The 20,583-nt window shown below is 45.6% G+C and overlaps 1 protein-coding gene across 1 annotated transcript in view; it reads right to left on the bottom strand.

Annotated features, from left to right (window-relative positions):
- Positions 1-20,583, bottom strand: part of LOC110536299 (zinc finger SWIM domain-containing protein 6) — an 81,865-nt gene that overhangs the window by 21,943 nt on the left and 39,339 nt on the right. Inside the window, exons 2-5 of the mRNA XM_036936212.2 lie at positions 14,483-14,839; positions 13,912-14,060; positions 12,150-12,300; positions 3,855-4,034 (exon numbers count right to left, since the gene is read on the bottom strand). Coding sequence (XP_036792107.2) covers positions 3,855-4,034; positions 12,150-12,300; positions 13,912-14,060; positions 14,483-14,839 — 837 coding nt within the window. The remainder of the gene's footprint in view (positions 1-3,854; positions 4,035-12,149; positions 12,301-13,911; positions 14,061-14,482; positions 14,840-20,583) is intronic.

Below are 20,583 nucleotides of genomic sequence, written 5' to 3' on the forward strand. Positions count from 1 at the left end.
GAGAGAGAGAAACGAGCATTCGATTGAGCGGAGGGAGAGAGAGAAACTAGCATTAGATTGAGGGGAGGGAGAGAGAGAAACTAGCATTAGATTGAGGGGAGGGTGGGAGAGAGTAACTAGCATTAGATTGAGGGGAGGGAGAGAGAGTAACTAGCATTAGATTGAGGGGAGGGAGGGAGAGAGAGAAACTAGCATTCGATTGAGGGGAGGGGGAGAGAGAGAAACTAGCATTAGATTGAGGGAGAGAGAAACTAGCATTAGATTGAGGGAGAGAGAAACTAGCATTAGATTGAGGGGAGGAAGGGAGAGAGAAACTAGCATTAGATTGAGGGGAGGGAGGGAGGGAGAGAGAAACTAGCATTAGATTGAGGGGAGGGAGGGAGAGAGAAACTAGCATTAGATTGGAGGGAGGGAGGGAGAGAGAAACTAGGGGAGGGAGGGAGAGACAGAAACTAGCATTAGATTGAGGGGAGGGAGAGAGAAACTAGCATTAGATTGAGGGGAGGGAGGGAGGGAGAGTAACTAGCATTAGATTGAGGGGAGGGAGGGAGAGAGAGAAACGAGCATTCGATTGAGCGGAGGGAGAGAGAGAAACTAGCATTAGATTGAGGGGAGGGAGAGAGAGAAACTAGCATTAGATTGAGGGGAGGGTGGGAGAGAGTAACTAGCATTAGATTGAGGGGAGGGAGAGAGAGTAACTAGCATTAGATTGAGGGGAGGGAGGGAGAGAGAGAAACTAGCATTCGATTGAGGGGAGGGGGAGAGAGAGAAACTAGCATTAGATTGAGGGAGAGAGAAACTAGCATTAGATTGAGGGAGAGAGAAACTAGCATTAGATTGAGGGAGAGAGAAACTAGCATTAGATTGAGGGGAGGAAGGGAGAGAGAAACTAGCATTAGATTGAGGGGAGGGAGGGAGGGAGAGAGAAACTAGCATTAGATTGAGGGGAGGGAGGGAGAGAGAAACTAGCATTAGATTGGAGGGAGGGAGGGAGAGAGAAACTAGGGGAGGGAGGGAGAGACAGAAACTAGCATTAGATTGAGGGGAGGGAGAGAGAAACTAGCATTAGATTGGAGGGAGGGAGGGAGGGAGGGAGGAACTAGCATTAGATTGAGGGGAGGGAGGGAGAGAGAGAAACTAGCATTCGAATGAGGGGAGCGAGAGAGAGAAACTAGCATTGGATTGAGGGGAAGGAGGGAGAGAGAAACTAGGGGAGGGAGGGAGAGACAGAAACTAGCATTAGATTGAGGGGAGGGAGAGAGAGAATAACTAGCATTAGATTGAGGGGAGGAAGAGAGAGAAACTAGCATTAGATTGAGTGGAGCGAGGGAGAAAGAGAAACTAGCATTAGATTGAGGGGAGGGAGGGAGGGAGGGAGAGAGTAACTAGCATTAGATTGAGGGGAGGGAGGGAGGGAGAGAGTAACTAGCATTAGATTGAGGGGAGGGAGGGAGAGAGTAACTAGCATTAGATTGAGGGGAGGGAGGGAGAGAGAGAGTAACTAGCATTAGATTGAGGGGAGGGAGGGAGAGAGTAACTAGCATTAGATTGAGGGGAGGGAGGGAGGGAGGAACTAGCATTAGATTGAGGGGAGGGAGGGAGAGAGAGAGAAATTAGCATTAGATTGAAGGGAGGGAGGGAGGCAGGGAGGGAGGGAGAAACTAGCATTAGAATGAGGGGAGGGAGGGAGAGAGAGAAACTAGCATTAGAATGATGGGAGGGAAGGAGAGAGAGAGAAAAGAGCATTAGATTGAGGGGAGGGAGGGAGAGAGAGAAACTAGCATTCGAATGAGGGGAGCGAGAGAGAGAAACTAGCATTAGATTGAGGGGAGGGAGGGAGAGAGAAACTAGCATTAGCTTGAGGGGAGGGAGGGAGAGAGAGATAAATTAGCATTAGCTTGAGGGGAGGGAGGGAGAGAGAGAGAAACTAGCATTAGCTTGAGGGGAGTGAGGGAGAGAGAGAGAAACTAGCATTAGCTTGAGGGGAGGGAGGGAGAGAGAGAGAAATTAGCATTCGCTTGAGGGGAGGGAGGGAGAGAGAGAGAAACTAGCATTCGAATGAGGGGAGAGAGAAACTAGCATTAGATTGAGGGGAGGGAGGGAGAGAGAAACTAGCATTAGATTGAGTGGAGGGAGGGAGAGGGAAACTAGCAATAGATTGAGGGGAGGGAGAGAGAAACTAGCATTAGATTGAGGGGAGGGAGAGAGAAACTAGCATTAGATTGAGGGGAGGGAGAGAGAAACTAGCATTAGATTGAGGGGAGGGAGAGAGAAACTAGCATTAGATTGAGGGGAGGGAGAGAGAAACTATTATTAGATTGAGGGGAGGGAGAGAGAAACTAGCATTAGATTGAGGGGAGGGAGAGAGAGAAACTAGCATTAGCTTGAGGGGAGGGAGGGAGAGAGAGAAATTAGCATTAGCTTGAGGGGAGGGAGGGAGAGAGAGAGAAACTAGCATTAGCTTGAGGGGAGGGAGGGAGAGAGAGAGAAACTAGCATTAGCTTGAGGGGAGGGAGGGAGAGAGAAACTAGCATTAGCTTGAGGGGAGGGAGGGAGAGAGAGAGAAACTAGCATTAGCTTGAGGGGAGGGAGGGAGAGAGAGAGAAACTAGCATTAGCTTGAGGGGAGGGAGGGAGAGAGAAACTAGCATTAGATTGAGTGGAGGGAGGGAGAGAGAGAAATTAGCATTAGCTTGAGGGGAGGGAGGGAGAGAGAGAGAAACTAGCATTAGCTTGAGGGGAGGGAGGGAGAGAGAGAGAAACTAGCATTAGCTTGAGGGGAGGGAGGGAGAGAGAGAGAAACTAGCATTAGCTTGAGGGGAGGGAGGGAGAGAGAAACTAGCATTAGATTGAGGGGAGGGAGGGAGAGAGAAAGTAGAATTAGATTGAGGGGAGGGAGGGAGAGAGAGAGAAACTAGCATTAGCTTGAGGGGAGGGAGGGAGAGAGAGAGAAACTAGCATTAGCTTGAGGGGAGGGAGGGAGAGAGAGAGAAACTAGCATTAGCTTGAGGGTAGGGAGGGAGAGAGAAACTAGCATTAGATTGAGGGGAGGGAGGGAGAAACTAGCATTAGATTGAGGGGAGGGAGAGAGAAACTAGCATTAGATTGAGGGGAGGGAGAGAGAAACTAGCATTAGATTGAGGGGAGGGAGAGAGAGAAACTAGCATTAGCTTGAGGGGAGGGAGGGAGAGAGAGAAATTAGCATTAGCTTGAGGGGAGGGAGGGAGAGAGAGAGAAACTAGCATTAGCTTGAGGGGAGGGAGGGAGAGAGAGAGAAACTAGCATTAGCTTGAGGGGAGGGAGGGAGAGAGAGAGAAACTAGCATTAGCTTGAGGGGAGGGAGGGAGAGAGAAACTAGCATTAGATTGAGGGGAGGGAGGGAGAGAGAAAGTAGAATTAGATTGAGGGGAGGGAGGGAGAGAGAGAGAAACTAGCATTAGCTTGAGGGGAGGGAGGGAGAGAGAGAGAAACTAGCATTAGCTTGAGGGGAGGGAGGGAGAGAGAGAGAAACTAGCATTAGCTTGAGGGTAGGGAGGGAGAGAGAAACTAGCATTAGATTGAGGGGAGGGAGGGAGGGAGGGAGGGAGGGAGGGAGGGAGGGAGGGAGGGAGGGAGGGAGAGAAACTAGCTTTAGAATGAGGGGAGGGAGGGAGAGAGAAACTTGCATTCGATTGAGGGGAGGGAGGGAGAGAGAAACTTGCATTCGATTGAGGGGAGGGAGGGAGAGAGAAAGTAGCATTAGATTGAGGGGAGGGAGAGAGAGAGTTCAAACATTAGCTGCAGGCTAACAGCAGAGAGAGAGAGAAACACAGGGGAGGGGGAGAGAACGAAAGACAAAAGAGACCTGTCTCGCACCTTGGTTGCCATGGGCACCCTGAGGCAGGGAGTGGGTGAGGTTGGGCAGATCGTTGCCATGGTTACCATCCTCCCAGGGACACACGTCCACGCTGTTCCACCTCCTCAGCTGTTTTAGCCACCAACACTTCTGCTCCGTCTTACAGTGGGGGTTTAGCACGATGCACATCCACAGAGCACCTGTACACACACACACACAACAAATGTGTCCAGTGTTGTTATTTAGCGACACTAAAGAAATGGGTTTTAAAGTTCATCCAACTTTTCAAAGTCTAGGGTTTAGAAAGTTATCCGATCAATTCTTTCACTCCAAACAATTTGAAGGTAGTCGCATACTTAGTAGATGCAGTCTTGAACTGACACACAATACAACTGTTCACGTACTGTCACAGACACACATCAATACTAGCTAGGTAAACAGAAACAAACTAAAGACTAAAAGTGAAGAAGTCTCAGAGGATATCACAACACATTCAGGGATATATAGGACGATGGTGTCACAAAGACAAACCAAAAATACATGCACGTGTACACACACACAGCTATTACAACTACAATTGGACATTAGGCAACGATTGATGGACGAAAGGGGGAGAAAAATGTTGAGAAACGCAGAGGGACAAGGAGAGAGCGAGAGAGAGAAAAAAGAAATGGAGATGAAGTAGAGAAGGAATGAAGGAAGGCTTTGTGTCTGGAGGAGACGAGTAACGGCCCCGAGGTGGAGGGAAAAACAAAAGAAGAAAGCAGCCGAGAGGCAGCATTTGCCTCACATCAAGCAGTCAGAGAAGGACTCTGGGAGAGACTGATGTCTGGACTTCAAAGCATCGTTACACTTCCAAAAACACAAACTAAAGCAGCCAAACTTCCACAATGCGGGTGTGTGTTCCCTAAAAAGCAGAGAACAAGGCCAGAAGCAAAAAAGAGACAACTAGACAAAACAACAAAGGCTGGAGATAAAACAGCAGTCATTGTCATGGTAACAGACCAGTGGGATTCTGAGTTCTGACTGTCCGTCTAGTGATTAGGAGTAAACAACCAGTAATCCATTCAAAGACCGATGCTTAGTCTCTGCGCCGGTCCTCATTCACACATGAGCAGGAGAGCAGAACCAACATAACACAGGATACACATGTGTGTGTGTGATCTGTACTAACGCGAGTACTTCCTATCCACAGTTGTATGGTGGATAGCATGTGTCGGTGAGTGTGGCATAGATTCATAATAAAAACAACAGCAGGCAAGGAAGAGCGTTTGTTGTACAGTACATAAAATTTGCCTCCAGGACAGCCTGAATTCTTCAGGGCATTCTACAAGTTGTTGGAAACGTCAAGCTGACGCAATGGCATCACGCAGTTGCTGCAGATTGGACGACGGAACATTCATGCTGCGAACAGCCTGTTCCATCGCATCCCAAAGATATTGGGTTGAGGTCTGGGGACTGACCAGGCCACTCAAGTAAACTGAAATCGACGTCATGTTCCAGGCAACGTTTTCCCCTCCTCAATTATCCAGTGTTGGTGATCGGATCAAATCAAATCAAATTTATTTACAGTGCCTTGCGAAAGTATTCGCCCCCCTTGAACTTTGCGACCTTTTGCCACATTTCAGGCTTCAAACATAAAGATATAAAACTGTATTTTTTTGTGAAGAATCAACAATAAGTGGGACACAATCATGAAGTGGAACGACATTTATTGGATATTTCAAACTTTTTTAACAAATCAAAAACTGAAAAATTGGACGTGCAAAATTATTCAGCCCCTTTACTTTCAGTGCAGCAAACTCTCTCCAGAAGTTCAGTGAGGATCTCTGAATGATCCAATGTTGACCTAAATGACTAATGATGATAAATACAATCCACCTGTGTGTAATCAAGTCTCCGTATAATTGCACCTGCACTGTGATAGTCTCATGGTCGAATAATAATAAGGCAGAACAGTTGAAACTGGAGCAGCAGCACGGTCAGGTGGACTGGGGACAGCAAGGAGTCATCATGTCAGGTAGTCCTGGGGCATAGTCATAGGGCTCAGGTCAGTTGAAACTGGAGCAGCAGCATGGCCAGGTGGACTGGGGACAGCAAGGAGTCATCATGTCAGGTAGTCCTGGGGCATGGTCCTATGGCTCAGGTCCATCCTGAGACAAGGCTGAGTATAGCCCACAAAGATCTCCGCCATGGCACAACCCAAGGGGGGGGGGGGGGGGGCAACCCAGACAGGACGACCACATCAGTGAATCAACCCACTCAGGTGACGCACCCCTTCCAGGGACGGCATGAGAGAGCCCCAGTAAGCCAGTGACTCAGCCCCTGTAATAGGGCTAGAGGCAGAGAATCTCAGTGGAAAGAGGGGAACCGGCCAGGCAGAGACAGCAAGGGCGGTTCGTTGCTCCAGAGCCTTTCCGTTCACCCACCCACTCCTGGGCCAGACTACACTCAATCATATGACCCACTGAAGAGATGAGTCTTCAGTAAAGACTTAAAGGTTGAGACCAAGTTTGCGTCTCTGACATGGGTAGGCAGACCGTTCCATAAAAATGGAGCTCTATAGGAGAAAGCCCTGCCTCCAGCTGTTTGCTTAGAAATTCTAGGGACAATTAGGAGGCCTGCGTCTTGTGACCGTAGCGTACGTGTAGGTATGTACGGCAGGACCAAATCAGAGAGATAGGTAGGAGCAAGCCCATGTAATGCTTTGTAGGTTAGCAGTAAAACCTTGAAATCAGCCCTTGCTTTGACAGGAAGCCAGTGTAGAAAGGCTAGCACTGGAGTAATATATTTTTTTTGGTTCTAGTCAGGATTCTAGCAGCTGTATTTAGCACTAACTGAAGTTTATTTAGTGCTTTATCCGGGTAGCCGGAAAGTAGAGCATTGCAGTAGTCTAACCTAGAAGTGACAAAAGCATGGATTAATTTTTCTGCATCATTTTTGGACAGAAAGTTTCTGATTTTTGCAAGATGGAAAAAAGCTGTCCTTGAAATGGTCTTGATATGTTCTTCAAAAGAGAGATCAGGGTCCAGAGTAATGCCGAGGTCCTTCACAGTTTTATTTGAGACGACTGTACAACCATTAAGATTAATTGTCAGATTCAACAGAAGATCTCTTTGTTTCTTGGGACCTAGAATAAGCATCTCTGTTTTGTCCGAGTTTAAAAGTAGAAAGTTTGCAGCCATCCACTTCCTTATGTCTGAAACACATGCTTATAGCAAAGGCAATTTTGGGGCATCACCATGTTTCATTGAAATGTACAGCTGTGTGTCATCCGCATAGCAGTGAAAGTTAACATTATGTTTTCGAATGACATCCCCAAGAGGTAAAATATATAGTGAAAACAATAGTGGTCCCAAAACGGAACCTTGAGGAACACCGAAATTTACAGTTGATTTGTCAGAGGACAAACCATTCACAGAGACAAACTGATATCTTTCCGACAGATAAGATCTAAACCAGGCCAGAACTTGTCCGTGTAGACCAATTTGGGTTTCCAATCTCTCCAAAAGAATGTGGTGATCAATGGTATCAAAAGCAGCACTAAGGTCTAGGAGCACGAGGACAGATGCAGAGCCTCGGTCCGATGCCATTAAAATGTCATTTACCACCTTCACAAGTGCCGTCTCAGTGCTATGATGGGGTCTAAAACCAGACTGAAGCATTTCGTATACATTGTTTGTCTTCAGAAAGGCAGTAAGTTGCTGCGCAACAGCCTTTTCTAAAATGTTTGAGAGGAATGGAAGATTCGATATAGGCCGATAGTTTTTTATATTTTCTGGGTCAAGGTTTGGCTTTTTCAAGAGAGGCTTTATTACTGCCACTTTTAGTGAGTTTGGTACACATCCGGTGGATAGAGAGCCGTTTATGTTCAACATAGGAGGGCCAAGCACAGGAAGCAGGTCTTTCAGTAGTTTAGTTGGAATAGGGTCCAGTATGCAGCTTGAAGGTTTAGAGGCCATGATTATTTTCATCATTGTGTCAAGAGATATAGTACTAAAACACTTGAGCCTCTCTCTTGATCCTAGGTCCTGGCAGAGTTGTGCAGACTCAGGACAACTGAGCTTTGAAGGAATACGCAGATTTAAAGAGGAGTCCGTAATTTGCTTTCTAATAATCATAATCTTTTCCTCAAAGAAGATCATGAATTTATCACTGCTAAAGTGAAAGTCATCCTCTCTTGGGGAATGCTGCTTTTTAGTTAGCTTTGCGACAGTATAAAAAAGGAATTTCGGATTGTTCTTATTTTCCTCAATTAAGTTAGAAAAATAGGATGATCGAGCAGCAGTAAGGGCTCTTCGGTACTGCACGGTACTGTCTTTCCAAGGTAGTCAGAAGACTTCCAGTTTGGTGTGGCGCCATTTCCGTTCCAGTTTTCTGGAAGCTTGCTTCAGAGCTCGGGTATTTTCTGTGTACCAGGGAGCTAGTTTCTTATGAGAAATGTTTTTAGTTTTTAGGGGTGCAACTGCATCTAGGGTATTGCGCAAGGTTAAATTGAGTTCCTCAGTTAGGTGGTTAACTGATTTTTGTCCTCTGGCGTCCTTGGGTAGACAGAGGGAATCTGGAAGGACATCAAGGAATCTTTGTGTTGTCTGTGAATTTATAGCACGACTTTTGATGTTCCTTGGTTGGGGTCTGAGCAGATTATTTGTTGCAATTGCAAACATAATAAAATGGTGGTCCGATAGTCCAGGATTATGAGGAAAAACATTAAGATCCACAACATTTATTCCATGGGACAAAACTAGGTCCAGCGTATGACTGTGACAGTGAGTGGGTCCAGAGACATGTTGGACAAAACCCACTGAATTGATGATGGCTCCGAAAGCCTTTTGGAGTGGGTCTGTGGACTTTTCCATGTGAATATTAAAGTCACCAAAAAGTAGAATATTATCTGCTATGACTACAGGGTCCGATAGGAATTCAGGGAACTCAGTGAGGAACGCTGTATATGGCCCAGGAGGCCTGTAAACAGTAGCTATAAAAAGTGATTGAGTAGGCTGCATAGATTTCATGACTAGAAGCTCAAAAGACGAAAACGTAATTTTTTTTTGTAAATTGAAATTTGCTATCGTAAATGTTAGCAACACCTCCGCCTTTGCGGGATGCACGGGGGATCTGTTCACTAGTGTAGCCAGGAGGTGAGGCCTCATTTAACACAGTAAATTCATCAGGCTTAAGCCATGTTTCAGTCAGACCGATCACATCAAAATTATGATCAGTGATTAGTTAATTGACTATAATTGCCTTTGAAGTAAGGGATCTAACATTAAGTAGCCCTATTTTGAGATGTGAGGTATCATGATCTCTTTCAATAATGACAGGAATGGAGGTGGTCTTTATCCTAGTGAGATTACTAAGGCGAACACCGCCATGTTTAGTTTTGCCCAACCTAGGTCGAGGCACAGACACGGTCTCAATGGTGATAGCTGAGCTGACTACACTGACTGTGCTAGTGGCAGACTCCACTATGCTGGCAGGCTGGCTAACAGCCTGCTGCCTGGCCTGCACCCTATTTCATTGTGGAGCTAGAGGAGTTAGAGCCCTGTCTATGTTGGTAGATAAGATGAGAGCACCCCTCCAGCTAGGATGGAGTCCGTCACTCCTCAGCAGGTCAGGCTTAGTCCTGTTTGTGGGTGAGTCCCAGAAAGAGGGCCAATTATCTACAAATTCTATCTTTTGGGAGGGGCAGAAAACAGTTTTCAACCAGCGATTGAGTTGTGAGACTCTGCTGTAGAGCTCATCACTCCCCCTAACTGGGAGGGGGCCAGAGACAATTACTCGATGCCGACACATCTTTCTAGCTGATTTACACGCTGAAGCTATGTTGCGCTTGGTGATCTTTGACTGTTTCATCCTAACATCGTTGGTGCCGACGTGGATAACAATATCTCTATACTCTCTACACTCGCCAGTTTTAGCTTTAGCCAGCACCATCTTCAGATTAGCCTTAACGTCGGTAGCCCTGCCCCCTGGTAAACAGTGTATGATCGCTGGATGATTCGTTTTAAGTCTAATACTGCGGGTAATGGAGTCGCCAATGACTAGAGTTTTCAATTTTTCAGAGCTAATGGTGGGAAGCTTCGGCGTCTCAGACCCCGTAACGGGAGGAGTAGAGACCAGAGAAGACTCAGCCTCTGACTCCGACTCGCTGCTTAATGGGGAAAACCGGTTGAAAGTTTCTGTCGGCTGAATGAGCGACACCGGTTGAGCGTTCCTACAGCATTTCCTTCCAGAAACCGTGAGAAAGTTGTCCGGCTGCGGGGACTGTGCCAGGGGATTTATACTACTATCTGTACTTACTGGTGGCACAGACGCTGTTTCATCCTTTCCTACACTGAAATTACCCTTGCCTAACGATTGCGTCTGAAGCTGGGCTTGTAGCACAGCTATCCTCACCGTAAGGCATCGTGTTAATGTTACTACTTAGCTTCGGCTGTTGGAGGTCCTGACGAATCGTGTCCAGATAAAGCGTCCGGAGTGAAAAAGTTGAGGAAAAAAAACTAAAATATAAATGGTAATTAAAAAGTAAAAACCGTAAAGTTGTCAGGTAGCAAAATAGGTTGGCAACAAAACGCACAGCAACTCGAAAACAAGTCTGCAAGTTGTGAATGCCCACTGGAGATGCTTCTTCCTGTTTTAGCTGATAGGAGTGGAACCCGGTGTGGTCGTCAGCTGCAATAGCCCATCCGTGACAAGGACCGATATGTTGTGTGTGTTCTGAGATGCCATTCTGCACACCACTGTTGTACTGTGCCATTATTTGCCTGTTCGCTTGCACGATTCTTGTCATCATCTTCAACCTCTCATCAAAAAGCTGTTTTGTCCACAGGACTGCCGCTGACTGGATGTTTTTCGTTTGTTGCACCATTCTCTGTAAACACTAGACACTGTGCGTAAAAAGCCCAGGAGGCTGGACATTTCTGAGATACTGGAACAGGTGCGCCTGGCACCAACGATCATACCACTCTCAAAGTCACTTAGGTCACTCGTTTTGCCCATTCTAACGTTCAATCAAACAGTAACTGAATGCTTCGATATCCGTCTGCCTGCTTTATATAGCAAGCTAAGGCCATGTGGCTCACTGTCCGATCCATTTTCGTAAATGGGGTTGTGTACCTAATAAACTGTCCGGTGAGTATGTGTGTACTCACCGGCCAGGAAACACCCGTGCTCAGGTCTTTTCAACGCAGGTCTGGCCAATCACGTGGACTGGGATATGTTCCAGATAGCCTCAGACAACATTGATGTATACGCTGACTCGGTGAGCGAGTTTATTAGCAAGTGCATCGGTGATGTTGTAACCACGGTGACTATTAAAACCTTCCCTAACTAGAAACCGTGGCAGCATTCGCGCAAAACAAAGTGCAAACCGCTACTTTTAATCATGGCAAGTCGACCAGAAACATGACCGAATACAAACAGTGTAGCTATTTCCTCCGCAAGGCAATCAAACAAGCTAAGTGTCAGAATAAAGACAAAGTAGAGTCGCAATTCAACGGCTCAAACAAGAGATGCATGTGGCAGGGTCTACAGTCAATCATGGAATACAAAAGTAAACCAGCCTCGTCGCGGACATCAACGTCTTGCTTCCAGACAAATCAAACAACTTCTTTGCTCGCTTTGAGGACAATACAGTGCCACTGACACAGCCCGCGACCAAAACCTGTGGGCTCTCCTTCACCGCAGCCAACGTGAGTAAAACCCTGCCGGCCCAGACGGCATCCCTAGCTGCGTCCTCAGAGCATGCGCAGACCAGCTGGCTGGTGTGTTTACGGACATATTCGGCAGTCTGCTGTGCCCACATGCTTCAAGAGGGCCACCATTGTTCCTGTACCCAAGAAAGCTAAAGTAACTGAGATAAACGACTATCATTAGCATTCACTTCCGTCATCATGAAGTTCTTTGAGACTAGTCAAGGATCATATCACCTCCACCCTACCGGACACCCTAGACCCAGTGCAATTTGCTTACCGCCCCAATAGGCCCACAGACGACGCAATCACAATCACATTGCACACTGCCCTATCCCATCTGGACAAGAGGACGTATTGTATGTAAGAATGCTGTTCATCGACTACAGCTCAGCATTTAACACCATAGTACCCTCCAAAGTCATCATTAAACTTGAGACCCTGGGTCTCGACCCCACCGTGTGCAACTGGGTCCTGGACTTCCTGACGTGCAACTAGATGCACAAGCATTTCGCTACACTCGCATTAACATCTGCTAACCATGTGTACGTGAACAATAACATTTGATTTGAATGAACTAAATCTGAATTAATTCTGCTGCCCATTAGTGTGTGTGCTCACCTAGTTCATCCCAGAGCTGTCTGTACTTGTCGGTCATGGTGGTGCCCTGCTGTCTCCACAGTGCCAGGCGAGGGTCGGCCATGAACTGTTCTGTGATCAGTGTTAACATCCTGGCACCGTTGGAGTCACGCATACGAAGCATCTCCCTCACCTATGGGACAAGGAGGACAGCATCCGTGTGTGTAAAGGAATCAGAGAGCTTAAAGCAGGCAGATATTAAAACCAGGGGGGGGCAAGGGTGTTAATGGTCAGCCAGTTACAGTTACATTACGGTCAAGACATTAGCGCTAGGGTTTAGGCTGTGTCCCTAATGGCACCCTATCCCTATGTAATGCACTACTTCTGACCAGAGTACATAACATATTCATTATGTAATGCACTACGTCTGACCAGAGTCCATAACATATTCATTATGTAATGCACTACTTCTGACCAGAGTACATAACATATTCATTATGTAATGCACTACTTCTGACCAGAGTACATAACATATTCATTATGTAATGCACTACTTCTGACCAGAGTACATAACATATTCATTATGTAATGCACTACTTCTGACCAGAGTCCATAACATATTCATTATGTAATGCACTACTTCTGACCAGAGTCCATAACATATTCATTATGTAATGCACTACTTCTGACCAGAGTCCATAACATATTCATTATGTAATGCACTACGTCTGACCAGAGTACATAACATATTCATTATGTAATGCACTACTTCTGACCAGAGTACATAACATATTCATTATGTAATGCACTACTTCTGACCAGAGTCCATAACATATTCATTATGTAATGCACTACTTCTGACCAGAGTCCATAACATATTCATTATGTAATGCACTACTTCTGACCAGAGTACATAACATATTCATTATGTAATGCACTACGTCTGACCAGAGTACATAACATATTCATTATGTAATGCACTACTTCTGACCAGAGTCCATAACATATTCATTATGTAATGCACTACTTCTGACCAGAGTCCATAACATATTCATTATGTAATGCACTACGTCTGACCAGAGTACATAACATATTCATTATGTAATGCACTACTTCTGACCAGAGTACATAACATATTCATTATGTAATGCACTACTTCTGACCAGAGTACATAACATATTCATTATGTAATGCACTACTTCTGACCAGAGTACATAACATATTCATTATGTAATGCACTACTTCTGACCAGAGTACATAACATATTCATTATGTAATGCACTACTTCTGACCAGAGTACATAACATATTCATTATGTAATGCACTACTTCTGACCAGAGTCCATAACATATTCATTATGTAATGCACTACTTCTGACCAGATGGGTCCAGATTGAAAGTAGAGAATTGAGTTTCAAGCTAAATATTTGACATTAATGCAGAAGTTGACACAGCAGTTAGTCTTCTCTACACAAGAGGAGTGTAAGTGTACATCAAGGACTAAAAACAATGTCAAACCTCAACAATGGCACTGTTTAATGTACATGCCAACTGTCATGGTAATGGGCCTTCAGACTAACAGAGGCTTTGATTTGAACAGAAACAACTTGGCTGTGGAAATTCCCTGGTAGAAATGCATGCAGCATTTTGATGTTAATGAGTTTGTATATGAAAGGAGTTGTGTTTCAGCTAGTAATACTAGTCATTTTAAAGTTGTACATAGAGAAGCTGTGAGGAGGAGAGTACTCTGTACCAGACTGAAAATATTCAGTGTCTAAAGGAGGAGGGGGGGGGGGGGGGGTTACCTTACTGAACAGCAGGTTGAGTTGTTTCCCAGAGGCGTGGTATCCTCCCTGAGAGAGGAAGAGTTTCACCTGCTCCTGGACCTGCTCCTCATCCAAGTGCCAACAGTTCTCATCATCTACACTGGCTCCTGCCGTGGGATCCGGGGCCCCTGCACACAGAGATACGACACGATTTATGAATTGAATAAATAACTCTAAAATAATATATCTACTTCAGGCAACTTGTGGAGCTGGGGAAACCTGAGAGAGGAGTCATATTCCTCTGTATATTATTTATATTGTCTTTCTCTCTGCCTTGTTGGGAAGGGCCTGTGAGTAACCATTTCACCGTCTACATCGCAAGTTCACCAAGCATGTGACAAATACAATCTGATTATATCCCTCCCTCGACCTCTCCCTCCTTTCTAAGGTAAATAAAACCCAGGTCTATAGTGTTGATTAGAGGTGGACAGAGTGTTTCGTTTGCAGGCAGCATCACACTAATGAGCAGCATTGAGCTGCCTTTACCTTTAGCTCACAATCAATGTCCTCAGTGGGGCCTACGTGCACACACACACACACACACACACACCGTGGACCTGGTTGATCTCGGAGTTAGTTGACAGTATCTCATCAGCCAGTTTCTGTGCGGTGGGCAACACCTCCGTATGATGCACTGATATCAGGTACTGGACAAACTTCTGCAGCTGATCTCGGCTCATCTGGAACAGCGTCTCTGAGATGGGCAGGTGCAGTTTGACCTGATCGGGCTTCCGTACGCGGTACAGGGCCAGCGCTACAACGTGGGCGCAGTAGAAGATGTCCTTGTTGCCGCAGCTACAGGTTACTGCGGTGATCTTACAGCGGTCGAAGCTGACGCTCACGCTGCAGATTATCTCAGGCTGAGAGGACGTGGCCGGGTCTGTTACCGTGCCACTCAGATGAAACCCTGGGAAGGAAACAAAAAGAGTGAGTTTTAACAAGCCTTTATTGTACAAGCCTTCAACGTGGCATCAACTATAAAATAAAGGTGAAGGAGGGAGAGAAAGAGGACAGAGGAGAGAGGGAGGATAGAGGGAGAGAAAGGGGAGAGAAAGGAGAGAGGATACAGAGGGAGAGAAAGAGGAGAGGGAGGATATAGAGGGAGAGAAAGAGGGAGGGAGGATATAGAGGGAGAGAAAGAGGGAGGGAGGATATAGAGGGAGAGAAAGAGGGAGGGAGGATATAGAGTAAGAGGGAGGATATAGAGGGAGAGAAAGAGGGAGGATATAGAGGGAGAGAGAGAGGGAAAGAGGAAAGAGGGAGGATATAGAGGGAGAGAGAGAGGGAAAGAGGAAAGAGGGGGGATAGAGGAAGGGAGGATATGGAGGGAGAGAAAGAGGAGAGAGGGAGGATAGAGGGAGAGAGGATATAGAGGGAGAGAAAGAGGAGGGAGGGAGGATATAGAGGGAGGATATAGGGAGAGAAAGAGGGAGAAAGGAGCGAGAGAGGATAGAGGGAGAGAAAGAGGAGAGGGAGGATATAGAGGGAGAAAGGGGAGAGAGGGAGGATATAGAGGGAGAGAGGATACAGAGGGAGAGAAAGAGGAGAGGGAAGATACAGAGGGAGAGAAAGAGGGAGGGGGGAGGATATAGAGGGAGAGAAAGAGGAGAGGGAGGATAGAGGAAGAGACAGCGTAGGGAGGAAATAGAGGGAGACAGAGGAGAGAGGGAGGAAATAGAGTGAGAGACAGAGGAGAGAGGGAGGAAATAGAGGGAGAGACAGAGGAGAGAGGGAGGATATACATTTTTTTACACCTTTATTTAATCTTTATTTAACTAGGCAAGTCAGTTAAGAACACATTCTTATTTTCAATGACGGCTTAGGAACGGTGGTTTAACTGCCTTGTTCAGGGGTAGAAAGACAGATTTTCACATTGTCAGCTCGGGGGATCCAATCTTGCAACCTTACAGTTAACTAGTCCAACGCAATAACGACCTGCCTCTCTCTCATTGCACTCCACAGGGAGACTGCCTGTTACGCAAATGTGGTAAGCCAAGGTAAGTTGCTAGCTAGCATTAAAGTTATCTTGTAAAAAACAATCATAATCACTAGTTAACTACACATGGTTGATGATATTACTAGATATTATCTAGCATGTCCTGTGTTGCATATAATCTGACTGAGCATACAAGCATCTAAGTATCTGACTGAGCAGTGGTAGGCAGAAGCAGGAGTGTAGACATTCATTCAAACAGCACTTTATTGCGTTTTGCCAGCAGCTCTTCGTTGTGCGTCAAGCATTGTGCTGTTTATGACTTCAAACCTATCAACTCCCGAGATGAGGCTGGTGTAACCGAAGTGAAATGGCTGGCTAGTTAGCACGCTAATAGCGTTTCAAACTTCACTCGCTCTGAGCCTTGGGGTGGTTGCTTCCCTTGCTCTGCATGGGTAACGCTTCGATGTGGTGGCTGTTGTCGTTGTGTTGCTGGTTCGAGCCAGGGAGGAGCGAGGAGAGGGACGGAAGCTATACTGTTACACTGGCAATACTAAAAGTGCCTATAAGAACATCCAATAGTCAAAGGTTAATGAAATACAAATGGTATAGAGGGAAATGGTCCTATAATAACTACAACCTAAAACTTCTTACCTGGGAATATTGAAGACTCATGTTAAAAGGAACCACCAGCTTTCATATGTTCTCATGTTCTGAGCAAGGAACTTAAACGTTAGCTTTCTTACATAGCACATATTGCACTTTTACTTTCTTCTCCAACACTTTGTTTTTGCATTATTTAAACCAAATTGAACATGTTTCATTATCTGCTTGAGGCTAAATTGATTTTATTGATGTATTATATTAAGTTAAAATAAGTGTCCATACAGTATTGTTGTAATTGTAATTATTACAAATACATTTTTATTTATTATTATTATAAAAATAAAAAATACATTAATTTAAAAACGGTCGATTAAAATCGGTATTGGCTTTTTTGGTCCTCCAATAATCGGTATCGGTGTTGAAAAATCATAATCGGTCGACCTCTAGAGGACATAGAAGCCCAAACCTCTAAAACCTTTAAACAACATACACAAAAACATCAGGCATGGGAGATGTATATTAAATCAAACAATTCATTACAAAGCCATGTCCTCTCAATAAAGGCATGCCATGTGTAACGGTAGACCTTCATAAACCTTATGAAAGAGGTGCAAAGATATATTCCATATATAACATCAAATTATGACCACATTGAATACAGAGCAAAGTCCTGTGGCACGGAATCAAATCAACGGAAACAGAGACTGCTGGTTGGGTCAGCAATGATAGCAAGACAGATACTGTGTGTTAAGAGTGAATAATAGAGCTGGCTCATTTTAATAGTGTTTGATCTCCTGAGCTCTGCATTTCCAGAGGCGGGGGGGTTACTATGCATCTATGAATATGCATGAGAAGGGCGGGGCTGCAAGTGCCAGTCTAGAACACACACTGATGAGCATATGAAAGAGACCCAGCCAGCGTGAGATCATGCATTTATTAATATTGGGGAGGGGCCAGGGAGACAGAGTGTGTTATTAATTAATTTATGCGCTGAGGAGAGAGTTAGAGAGATAAAGATGAAAACGTATCGGGGCCAAGTGGAGACATGCATGTATAAATCCACTTATCAAAGATCTGGGAGTGCTGTGATTTCAGGCGTGTATTAACAGGGATATCTAAGCTGCCACAGCTACTCCACATGGGGCCTGTGTGTGTGTGTGTGTGTGTGTGTGTGTGTGTGTGTGTGTGTGTGTGTGTGTGTGTGTGTCAAAAACAGGTTCAGTGTGTGTTCTCCAGCCTTTCCAGTCCAACGAGTTGAATAAACAGAACATCAGAAACATGCGGCTCAAAGACAACTTGGCAACTCTGATACACCCCTTTGGAAATGTAACACCTACTGTAACTTATCTTTAGCAGACCAGAAATCCACAACAGGCTGAATAGGAATAAAAAGTCAAACAAAAAGTTAAGAAGAATACAAAACGTATGCCAATCTCTTACAAGCAGATAAATTCCATAACATAACAAACACCAAGGTCTATCCCATTAAGACTACTGCCGGGGCTCTTTAGTGGGTCCTCCCTCCTTTTCCTTCCCTTTCTCCATCCATCTTAGTTCTCTCCCTCTCTGTTTGACAGATGGGTCAGTAATGACCTTTCTTCTTTCTCTCCTGTACATCGGTTTGGCCACCACAAACTAGTCCCACGTGAAAAATGCACTTTTAATTTAGCTAATTGCTGAGCACAGGAATATAACTATTTACACACCCTTCTCTCCCTCTTCTTCCCGTCTGCTGGTTGGTATGAAATCTTCAGTATCTCATGTGCTAGCTATTAGACTGTGTTCCCCTCCCTGCCCCCCTCAGCCCCCTCCCAAAGTGCAGCTAAGGGCTGCTGTGTGTTGGAGAGGCCAGGGCAGACATTTTTAGAACAAGGCCTGTGTGAGGTTGCCCTAGAAACACCCTCATGACCACTCTGGTGAAATCACACTTGGCTTCGAGAGAGAAACATAGAGCGTGAAAGCGAGAAAAACGCAAGAAGTAGAGAGTGTGTATGTGTGTAAATGCACAAGGGCCCCCAGACCACCCATACACTTGGGGGCCCACATCAAAGCACTAGCCCAGATACTCCCTCTGCGCTTTGGAAACTGCATGAGTGGTGATAAGCCAGCAAGCTCTCTTGACCAGCTACAAGCCCTCCTTCCTCACATTCAACAACATGGGGCCCCCAAAATACCAAACCCCTGCTCTCATTTCAGGGAGAAGGAGAGGCCACAGCCCCTCCAAAATTAACCCATGCAGACCCACAGGAGCAAGAATGTAGCCTTTTTATATGGGGTCTTATAATAAAATTGGGTTGAGCATTCCCACATTAAGAGACCTAGTCGAGGCTGGAAGGCTGCTTGCCTAAGCACAAAAGCTCTCAGTGTGCAACCATCCACTAGGATAAATTAGATTGGGGAAATATATGTGTGATGCTCAATCAAATTAAGATTCCAAGTCGATGGAGAAAATTCAGCCACAGGGGCAGTTGGCTCATTAACATTATTTGCAGAATTGGTTAGAGTGAATGTCACTTTAAATCTAATATGACACAGTCGTGTGTGTGTGTGTGTGTGTCTCTTTCCTCAATTGGATTTGCTCAACTCCTGTGTCCTCTCTCCTCCGTCTTCTCTGGCCTCCTTTAAAAAAAAAAGTCAAAGGTAATCGACGAGAGGAGAGGGAAAGTGGTAGAAAATATGCTTGTATGAAATGAGACTCTCCTTCTCCAATCGCGCGGCATCATGCCAATGATGTTTACAGGGTGGAATCCAAAGTATAAAAGATGATAACTATTTTGCTAGTAGTTGTGTATCGTAAGTGGTGTATCGTTTAAACGTTTGCATGCTTTTCTCCTTCGAAGAAAACAATAGCTGGTTCAAATGGGGTGTGGCAGATTTCAAAACTCTTCCACAAAAATTTCAGAAAGGATACACTTGTGCTTCCTCACCTAAAGGAGGCTATCGAGGAGGGGAGGACCGTCTGTTGCCTACTAATGAATTCTCCTCAACCACTTAGAGACAGAGGAGAGAAGACAGAGCAGAGAGGACGGAGGAGAGACGGCAGATTTGTCCAAATAGGAAAAGGCCTGTGTGTGTGAAAGAAAGAAAGATGTAGGCCTATATAGACAAGGATAGAGAGAGGACAAGAGAAGCGAGGCTTTAGCTTTGACATTTAATCACATTACCACATGAGCAACAGAGAGACAGGGAACAGCTCAATCCAGTTCTGTACCAAAGCAAGCCAGAGCCAATGTCCATTTCAGCTCAGTAGAAGACCGCAGTAGAAGGGGAATGGATCCTATGTTAGTCAGAGGAATCCTCCAGTATACCTAAAAAAGCACAGAGCTCGTTTGGAATTCCATATGGCCTGAATCAGAGGACCTGAGAGGAGATCTGACCAGCATGTGAAGAATGGTGCTCTACTGCAGGAGAGGAGAGAGGGTGGGGTGGAACCAGAGATGGGATGAATATCCCTATGGGCCCTGGTCAAAAGTAGTGCACTAGATAGGAAACAGGGCGCTATTTGGGATGGACAATTGGAGGTCTAGGGGGAAACTAAGAACCCTTTGAAAAGTGAGTGAGCAATCTGTTCAGCCCTTAGGCCTATATTAGTGATGTCATTATCTAAAACAACCTCCGAAGGGCTGGCTGTATACCTCCAGAGGAAATCTGAGAAGGAAAGATTCAGAGGTTTTAGGGCGTGGGTGTACACCTCAGTCTTACTGGGAGTGGAGGGGCTTATGTGTATTCCAGTGGTGGCTGCTGAGGGGAGGACGGCACATAATAATGGCCAGAACAGCACAAATGGAATGGCATGCATTTGATGAATTTGATACTCTTCCACTGATTCCCCTCCAGTCATTACCACGAAGGTGCCACCAACCTGTGGTGTATTCCCATGTGAGAGAGAGCCAGAGAATGAGAGTGGTCCTATAAGGAAGCCCTCATACAGAGATCATAAACACTGATCAATACATTTACACAAGGGACGCTGCTTTAGGAGTGCTGTAGTGTGTGCGTGTGTGGTCTAGGTGAGGGTCAAGCTGAAATAGCACAGCTGAGCACCAAGGGTGGCCATGTTTGTGCTATGACCTCTCTGAAACATCAAAGGCCTTGTCCTCCACAGGAGCAGT

This window comes from Oncorhynchus mykiss, chromosome 11 (genome assembly GCF_057628025.1).
Source record: "Oncorhynchus mykiss isolate SJ-2025 chromosome 11, ASM5762802v1, whole genome shotgun sequence".
Taxonomy (NCBI): Eukaryota; Metazoa; Chordata; class Actinopteri; order Salmoniformes; family Salmonidae; genus Oncorhynchus; species Oncorhynchus mykiss.